General features: G+C 36.1%; 2 protein-coding genes across 2 annotated transcripts; both read right to left on the bottom strand.

Annotated features, from left to right (window-relative positions):
• Positions 1 to 840: 840 nt before the first annotated feature.
• LOC122103916 (olfactory receptor 14K1-like) lies at positions 841 to 1,767 on the bottom strand. The gene has a single exon (XM_042674601.1). The coding sequence runs from the start codon at positions 1,765 to 1,767 to the stop codon at positions 841 to 843; it is 927 nt and encodes a 308-aa protein (XP_042530535.1).
• A 6,554-nt stretch (positions 1,768 to 8,321) lies between these two features.
• LOC122103915 (olfactory receptor 14A2-like) lies at positions 8,322 to 9,461 on the bottom strand. Its single transcript, XM_042674600.1, has one exon. The coding sequence runs from the start codon at positions 9,459 to 9,461 to the stop codon at positions 8,322 to 8,324; it is 1,140 nt and encodes a 379-aa protein (XP_042530534.1).
• Between the last annotated feature and the right edge of the window lie 289 nt (positions 9,462 to 9,750).

Below are 9,750 nucleotides of genomic sequence, written 5' to 3'. Positions count from 1 at the left end.
TGATTGTAGGATATTGTCATATGACCTTGGTGACAAAAGTATTAAGAAGACTAAATATCCTCTTGGATTTAGGAAGACCTGAATCCATCTTGAATCTTATTCTTTCTATAATAAAATTGAAAAGCTGTTATGGTTATAACTAGGATCAGTATTATTGTGAAGCATCCAGTCATTGAATTAGCATTGTTGTCTCTCCAAATGTTTTGTGGAGATATAGTCTCTATAAAATGATATTTGTTATTGAGGATTTGGGAGCCATTAGATTTTGTGACTGTCTCCTTTGCCAATGAGTTTAATGATTTGACATGAAATAAAAAAACTTATTATCACTGTCTTCCCTGTAAGATATGACCAAGTGTTGGCAATCTGTAAAGCAAAGAAAGAGTGATCTTCACCAACAGCAAACACTGCTGGTACACACAACTGTGAGATGAAATTCTATTGGTATTAAGCTTCCTAGTGGCTTGTTAGTTACTGCATTGCAAACAAAGGGATATCCTCCATTCCTTGCTACATATTTTGCCTTCAGTATAAAAAAATCTGTTTTTCCACCTGGTTGAACAATATATACCATATGGCCATGAGCTGATGAGCTGATAAACACTGAAGACTGTCCATCAGTCTGTTCTGTAACATGTTTTAGGCAAGATTTCTCCTACAACACACTACTATAAGAACCAGTCTCCTTCTGCCATGCCTCTACACTGGCTAAGCCAAAAACTCAACTAAGTTTGAATCTTCAACACAATGAAAGTATCTTTTAATTCAACAGCCAAGACAACAACAAAAAAGTTATACAATTGATGCTATCTAGCAATAAATTCTTTTGTTTTCCAAAATTCAATGATTTAACTTCCACAAAAACTTCCACAGAGCAGCTTTGATGTCCTTGCTCCTCAGGCTGTATATTAAAGGGTTCAAAGATGGAGGCTTCACAGAGTAGAAAATAGATGCCAAAAAGTCCACAAGATGAGGAGAATAAGATACTGGCTTTAAATAGGCCAAAACAGCTGTCACTAAAAATGTAATCACAACTATGAGATGGGGCACACAGGTGGAGAAGGCTTTTGAATGTCCATGTAATGAGTGTACTCTCAGCACAGTTTGGAAGATGTAACCATATGAATACCCAATGCACACAAAGCCAAATATTCCAATTAAGACTCCAATGGCCACAGTAACATCAGTGGTGACATGCTTCTTAGAACAAGAAATCTTCAGTAGAGAAGGGACATTACAGAAAAACTGTGGGAGTTTCCTGGACCCACAGAATGACAAAGAGAAAGTTCCAACTGTGTATAAGACCCCAAAGATACTGCCAAGGAGCCAAGAGGTAACTACCATCTGCATGCATATCTCCTTCTTCATAATGACATCATAATTTAATGGGTGACAGATGGCCACATAGCGGTCATAGGACATGGCTATCAGGATGCCAAGTTCAGACCCAGCAAAGTTAACTACCAAAAAGACTTGGAAAATACATCCTGGGAGAGAAATGTTGCTCCTATGGGTAAAGGAGTTCAGAATGATGTTAGGGACTGTGACTGAAATGAGGCTCCCATCAAGGAAGGCCAGGTTCTTTAGGAAGAAGTACATGGGGGTGTGAAGACACCGGTCCACTGTGACAAGGATGAAGATGAGGAGATTCCCCATGAGAGCCTCCAAGTAGATCAGAAGAAAGAGAAAGCCATGGAAGACCTGGAGCTGCTTGTTGTCAGAGAACTGGGTGAGGAAGAAGTCCATCTCCACTGTGTGGTTGGTCATGGTGTCCAATCCTATATGATAGTGAGAAAGGAAGGTCATTTTCATCAGGCAAATGTCCAGCTATCATTTTACTGAGCACATTTTCATTCCTCAATGAACATATTTTCAAATATTTATAAAGCATTTTCACTCTGTTAAATGCATGCGTTTCTTTTACTTTAATACAATATGTCTTAAAATTACATATTTTTATTAGAAAAATTAAAGAAATATATTTTAAGAAATCTTCCATCAAATCACGTGTTTATTAATAAGAAAATATATTTTTGTAAAATTTATCTTGAATCATTACCTAAATTTTAAGTAAAAACTTTGTATAACAACACATATATGAACAGAGCTAGAAAAAGAGAAAGCACAGTGTAAGTGTGAAGTGTGTAATGAGACTGAGCAGGAGGCAAGTTGTGTTCTGATGAGTGCACTCTAGAACAACTGATACCAATTTTAGATATCATTAATTCCTGCAGAATGTACAGTAAGTTAATACGCAGATTATTGCTTTCTTAATCATGCATTGGTTGCTTTATTTTTGGCATTATACTTTCTAGAAAATAAGTCTCAATTAAAAAACATACCAAATAATCCTCTTCTGAAAGGTTCTAGTCTTTGAATGTTTCCACCAGTACCTTTATGCTAAACAACTTGTCAACCCTAAGAAACAAATGAACATGAAAATAGTGAAAACAAAGTCGAAAAAGGCTTATTTTATTAAGGAAAACATATGGAGCTTTCTAACATTAGAAATTTACATTTTTCTGCTACTCTTTAACTGTCAGTTCTAGTTGTATAATAAAGTTGAATTCCATAACTATTCTGATGGATCCATCCCTGATTAGGCTTACGGTTAGATGCATATATTTATCAAATTCACTATTTTATATATGTTGGAAATGATTTGTACAACCTGGGGATTTGGGGAGGGTATGTGGGAGAAAAATGATGGAGCAAGTAAGAAATTCAACAAGAAATTTACTTATTTCCTTATTTATATAACTGTAACCCCTCTGTACATACCTTGACAATAAAAAAATAAAAAAATATAATAGGAAAAACTTTCCATATTCGTGCTTCTGTCTCTGTGGTAAATCATGTTTTGAAAGCTTAAAAAGGTATTGATTCTCATTAAATGTAGACAGTGGAAAATGATGGTTCTTATGTGATTTTCATTTACCAAGTAATTATGCCCTATGCAAATGAATAGTTATTATATGATAATTTTAAAAACTATTTGGTGAAGATATTTGAAGAGATTATCATTGAAATATAACTTAATTTTACTCTCTATGTATGAAATTATAGTATAAGACAATGGCTTCTTGTTAATCTTGGTAATAAACTTTCATTTAATTATCTGTATAGTGGACAGCATCACCTGTCATGCCTAAAAGGGAAAATGGAACATTGAACTCTGAAATATAGCTAAAAGCCAGTGTGGCAGACTCTGGGAAGAGAAGAAGTGAGTTTGAAATGGAGTATTCCTCTAAGTAGTAAGGAGAATTGCTCTAATTTGGTTATTTCATATGAGATATTATATCAAATAATCACACTGCACCTCATAAATATGAGCTGTAGTAGTTAAGTCACTTTTTCAATTATTGTAATAACTAAATGAATATGCTAAAGAAATTCGTATTCAGCATAGATAAGCTCCTGGCATGAAAGCACTTACACATGGATACACATTTCATTCCACATGGTCATAGACAGGCCATGGAAGTTCTCTACCTCTTGGCTTTCCCACAATATTATGAAGTTCCAATATTCAGACTTACCGGATAAGACTCAAAGTGCTAAATTTAGATCTCTTCTATTCATGGTGTGAGGGAAAATGTTAATGATTTCAGCTTACTTGAGGTCCTCTTTTTATTGGAAGGAAATAATGTCCAATTTACTCTGTATTACCCTCTGGGAAAATAAAAGACTGAAGACAAACCCAATTCTCATGGGGAACAGGATGCAGTTCTTTATGGAGTCTCATTCACTAGGATGATCAGTGTGTGCAACAGGGACCTGATCCTTATTCTTCTCACCTGTGTTCCTGCTGTGACCTTTACTGTAAGGTCAACGAAAGTTCCACTTATATCTTAACCAGTGAAACACAAGCAGGTGCTCAGCGTACTTTGGTTGCTCTCTGTTACAATTCATATTCTAAATTTTATGACATCTAAATTTGAACTCAGATATAGTTTTAACTGTCAGAAAATTTAAATAATAACTTTTATCATAGTGTGTTTATTCCTATTTTCCCTCTGAGAATGGAAAATCTGAACTGTGATTTAAGCTAGTTCTGAAAAATGAACATGTGTCTGTAGTGACACAATGTTATCATTGATACTCAGAGCACTATAATGAAATATATGCATGAGTAAAGCATTTTATTATAGCACACATCTGAAACAAGTTGAATTATGTCAGCAGAAAGAATAATATCCAATTCATTATAAATTTGGAGAATGTAGTTAATAAGAAGAGTTCAATAAAAAAAATATGGCCAGGTACCTATGGCTCATGCCTATAGCCCTAGCAACACAGATTGCTGATTTTTGAGGATTTTGAAACCACAGCCGAAAAGTCTATGAAACTCTTATCTCCATAGAGCCACCAAAAGGCTAGAAATGGATGGGTGGCTCAAATGGTAGAGTGCTAATCTTGAGTAAAAAAACTAATAGAACACTCAGACCCTGTATTCAAGTCCCAGAGTACACACACACACACACACACACACACACACACACACACACAGGTAACTCTGAAGTGGAGCTGTGAAAGCTGGAAAAGGTTTGAGTGGTTGGGATACTGAGTACCTTGACAGCATTTGGAATGCTGAGAGCTGGCCATGGTAGGGTTAAAACAGAGATCTCTGGAGAGAGTTAAGGGACTGAAATCCCATCCCACTCCCTTTTCTTAGGCCAGCAGCTGTGCTGGGGACCTTGTAGGCTGGACAGAAGAATTTCACAACTTCTCCTTGGGAAAGATAATTGGGCATGGTGTCTGGACTGTCTGTGGGCTGAAGTCTCCTGTCTCAAATGAATAAGAGAACTACTTTTATGTGTTAGCTTTATTTTAGCTCTACATTTTTGCTCTATTTTTAGCTCTATATTTTAGCTCTAAAGCTATGTTTTAGCTCTGATTGTAATACTAATATAGATGATATATTTTTGCATGCATCCATGGTATCCTTCCCTGTGTGAACTCAAATAAATAAACTCATTTGTGGGGACTCAGGGTCCAAGTGCCAGAGAGTCTTGGGACTCCTGGTCCTGTCTGAGTCTCATCCATTATCTCTTGCTCTCTCTCTCTCTCTCTCTCTCTCTCTCTCTCTCTCTCTCTCTCTCTCTCTCTCTGTCTTTTCTAGTTTTCTTCAGCCAGGTATCTCATTGCACTGCCTTAACAACACCACACATAACAGCATACACAAATACACTCAAAACACACACAACAGCACACCCAAACACACTCAAATAAAACAAACACAATAGCATTCTCAAACACACTCAAATAAAACACACACACAACAGCACACACAAACACAAATAAAACACACAACAGCACACTCAAACACTCAAAACACACAACTGCACACACAAACACACTCAAATAAAACACACACAACAGCATTCACAAACACTCAAAAATTAGAAATTAAAAATAAACCTTCAACTAGCTTGAAGAATGTGTTTTCACCACTGACTTAGGGAGATAACCGCTCAGCTGCATACATACTTTCAGCAGAACATCTAAAGTGAGGTCCACACTTTTTATTAAATTAGAAAACATAAATATATAACCAAAGGTGTTTAATTTATTTGCATTTGTCATTAAGCAATTGAAAACTAGACCATGATATAGTCACATGACTATATATTACCAGCTCATACCCAGGATATTTAAAAATCTATTAGGAATTAGTTTTATGTTCTTATAGTACAAGGAATAGTAAGTGTTATCATCATGTGATTTTCACTACCTGAGTTTGTCACAAATATGTCCCATGCCATAAGTACAAGGGTTATATTAGGAGACTAGTGTTGCCTGATTTATGATTATAGAAATTACTAGTTTCATTTTTTATATGATTTTTATTGTAAAAGTACCACATAAAGGGGTTACAGTTACATCAGTAGGTAATGAGTACTTTTCCTATCAAGCATTTATACTCCCTCCTTTTCCCTCCCTAATACCCCAACTTTTCCTTCCCCTCACCCAAACTCCTCCATCCCCCACTAGTATCATTTTTAAGTGTGGGTTTTAAATTTAATTGATAGTGCCCACTTGCATATTGTATTTATCTATCAATGAATTTATTTCCTCTTCCCTAGGGAAATAACTCAACATCATAGTTTCAGATTAAAACTATATCTCATTAATTCTTGAGTAAAATCTTGGCAAAAATAATTCACTAAGTAGAATCCCATTGCATTATTAAACTGCAATGGAAATAAAGAATAACACTATAATGTTTGGATCTTTACTATAGACACTGAGATATATGTTTTGAATGCTGTTATTTGGTATCCCTTTCTCATGAAGTTCAGGCCAACTGTTTGCAGCAAAAGCTCCAGAAGGGCCTAATTTCTGTTAAAAGTGATCTTTAGCACTCAATGAACACTTTGAAGACTAGGGGTCCCAGAAGTGACATGAATGTTGCTTAATTTGGAACAAACAATGCTTTTCCAAATGAAACTTGGCAAACTTCTGGCACTGTGGCTTATTTCTGTTTTCTTTACTCACGTGTCAATATTTTCTCCTTCCTAACAATGTTCTCCTGGTCCTGGTTTTGGAATAACTTGCCCAATTTCTTCCTGGTTGATGGCTTAAAGGTTTTTTAAATACAACTCGAAGAAATACATAAGATTTAGTAAAGAACCCATGAATAAAATTTAAGCAGAATTTGTAAATTTGTACAGCTTTGAGAGATCTGGCAAAAGTTTTAATTTTGAGGTAACTTAAGTGATCTAAACCAAAACCCACAGAAGAGGCTTCACTGATTAACTGAATGTAAATTGTCAGATGGTAAAAATTCTACTGTCTTCAGATCGTGATACCAGGAAAAAACTTAACAAGATTTTCTTTTAAGATATGGAAGATGTGGTTTCTACTTTTCACTTGTAGTAGCTAATGTCTTTCAACTATTTCATTCTGCATCAGTACTGTACCTCAACAGTATTAGAAATCAGTCTTCCTAGTGTCAAATAGTTAAAAGCCAGGATGTTGAATACATGCCACAGATTCTTCTCCATTTGTGTGCTCTCTTCTGGCAAGGAAGAAGAGCTCTTCTGAGTTAACCCTAAGAATCTGCTTAAACTAATTAATTAGGTCTATTTTGGCTATATGCACACCATTATCAAGATTCTGCTATTTTCAAAATGTCTTCTAAAATTGTTAGGACAGAATCTCTATGAAGGGAAGAGGGCAATTTTTTTGTAAAGAGTACAAACAAAAATGTAGTATCAGGAACTGCAGCTACATTATGGCATAAAAATACAGGTGAAATTTGATTTCATAACGTAGAAAATTCAGAGATTTCCAAGTGCGTATTAAAATTTAATATCTGATTAATCTGATGTCCCAAATAGACATGAAAAATTTGGTTGCCTCTAATAATAGTGAAGTTAGCTATAATATTGAGAAAAATATTATATAAATGTCACACACTTAAATAACTTATTTGCAGAAAACTTCACCAATGCAAATTAGAATGAAACGATGATTGTAGGATATTGTACATATGATCTCTGTGATAAAAGTATTAAGAAGACTAAATATCCTTTTGGATTTAGGAAGATCTGAGTCCACCTTGAATCTTGTTCTTTCTATAATAAAATAGAAAAGCTGTTATGGTTATAACTAGGATCAGTATTATTGTGAAGCATCCAGTCATTGAATTAGCATTGTTGTCTCTCCAAATGTTTTGTGGAGATATAGTCTCTATAAAATGATATTTGTTATTGAGGATTTGGGAGCCATTAGATTTTGTGACTGTCTCCTTTGCCAATGAGTTTAATGATTTGACATGAAATAAAAAAACTTATTATCACTGTCTTCCCTGTAAGATATGACCAAGTGTTGGCAATCTGTAAAGCAAAGAAAGAGTGATCTTCACCAACAGCAAACACTGCTGGTACACACAACTGTGAGATGAAATTCTATTGGTATTAAGCTTCCTAGTGGCTTGTTAGTTACTGCATTGCAAACAAAGGGATATCCTCCATTCCTTGCTACATATTTTGCCTTCAGTATAAAAAAATCTGTTTTTCCACCTGGTTGAACAATATATACCATATGGCCATGAGCTGATGAGCTGATAAACACTGAAGACTGTCCATCAGTCTGTTCTGTAACATGTTTTAGGCAAGATTTCTCCTACAACACACTACTATAAGAACCAGTCTCCTTCTGCCATGCCTCTACACTGGCTAAGCCAAAAACTCAACTAAGTTTGAATCTTCAACACAATGAAAATATCTTTTAATTCAACAGCCAAGACAACAACAAAAAAGTTATACAATTGATGCTATTTATTGATAGCAATAAATTATTTTGTTTTCCAAAATTCAATGATTTAACTTCCACAAAAACTTCCACAGAGCAGCTTTGATGTCCTTGTTCCTCAGGCTGTATATTAAAGGGTTCAAAGATGGAGGCATCACAGAGTAGAAAATAGATGCCAAAAAGTCCACAAGATGAGGAGAATCAGATACTGGCTTTAAATAGACAAAAACAGCTGTCACTAAAAATGTAATCACAACTATGAGATGGGGCACACAGGTGTAGAAGGCTTTTGAATGTCCATGTAATGAGTGTACTCTCAGCACAGTTTGGAAGATGTAACCATATGAATACCCAATGCACACAAAGCCAAAGAGTCCAAATAAGGCTCCAATGGCCACACTAACATCAGTGGTGACATGCTTCTTAGAACAAGAAATCTTCAGTAGAGAAGGGACATCACAGAAGAACTGTGGAAGTTTCCTGGATCCACAGAATGATAATGAGAAAGTTCCAGCTGTGTGTAAGACTCCAAAGAAACTGCCAAGGAGCCAAGAAGTAACTACCATCTGCATGCATATCTCCTTCTTCATAATGACATCATAATTTAATGGGTGACAGATGGCCACATAGCGGTCATAGGACATGGCTATCAGGATGCCAAGTTCAGACCCAGCAAAGTTAACTACCAAAAAGACTTGGAAAATACATCCTGGGAGAGAAATGTTGCTCCTATGGGTAAAAGAGTTCAGAATGAGGTTAGGGACTGTGACTGAAATGAGGCCCGCATCAAGGAAGGCCAGGTTCTTCAGGAAGAAATACATGGGGGTGTGAAGGCACCCGTCCACTGTGACAAGGATGAAGATGAGGAGATTCCCCATGAGAGCCTCCAAGTAGATCAGCAGGAACAGAAAGCCATGGAAGACCTGGAGCTGCTTGTTGTCAGAGAACTGGGTGAGGAAGAAGTCCATCTCCACTGTGAGGTTGGTCATGGTGTCCATCTCCACTGTGAGGTTGGTCATGGTGTCCATCTCCACTGTGAGGTTGGTCATGGTGTCCATCTCCACTGTGAGGTTGGTCATGGTGTCCATCTCCACTGTGAGGTTGGTCATGGTGTCCATCTCCACTGTGAGGTTGGTCATGGTGTCCATCTCCACTGTGATAGTGAGAAAGGAAGGGCATGCGTCAGGCAAATGTCCAGCCATCATGTGACTCAGTACATTTTCATTCCTCAATGAACATATTTTCAAATATTCATAAAACATTTTCACTCTGTTAAATGCATGTGTTTCTTTTACTTTCTTTAACACCATATGTCTTAAAATTACATATTTTTATTAGAAAAATTAAAGGAATATTTTTAAAGAAATCTTCCACCTCCCCCACAGTATAACCCGTGCTTTCACTGTATTTGATGTCAGTATAATTTGTAGAGGAGAAGGGGAAAAACAAGTCGTTTAAATAAGGATACAGTTTGACCTGTTGCAACAATGA

Source organism: Dipodomys spectabilis, unplaced genomic scaffold, assembly GCF_019054845.1.
Source record: "Dipodomys spectabilis isolate Male_0828 unplaced genomic scaffold, ASM1905484v1 ptg000019l, whole genome shotgun sequence".
In the NCBI taxonomy this organism is placed as follows: Eukaryota; Metazoa; Chordata; class Mammalia; order Rodentia; family Heteromyidae; genus Dipodomys; species Dipodomys spectabilis.
The sequence above is the reverse complement of the archived record's forward strand: the minus strand, read 5'-3'. Positions and strand labels throughout refer to the sequence as shown.

Excerpts from the sequence above, each read along its gene's own strand:
- LOC122103915 (XM_042674600.1), bottom strand. The coding sequence starts at position 9,461 with ATGGCTGGACATTTGCCTGACGCATGCCCTTCCTTTCTCACTATCACA.
- LOC122103916 (XM_042674601.1), bottom strand. The coding sequence starts at position 1,767 with ATGACCAACCACACAGTGGAGATGGACTTCTTCCTCACCCAGTTCTCT.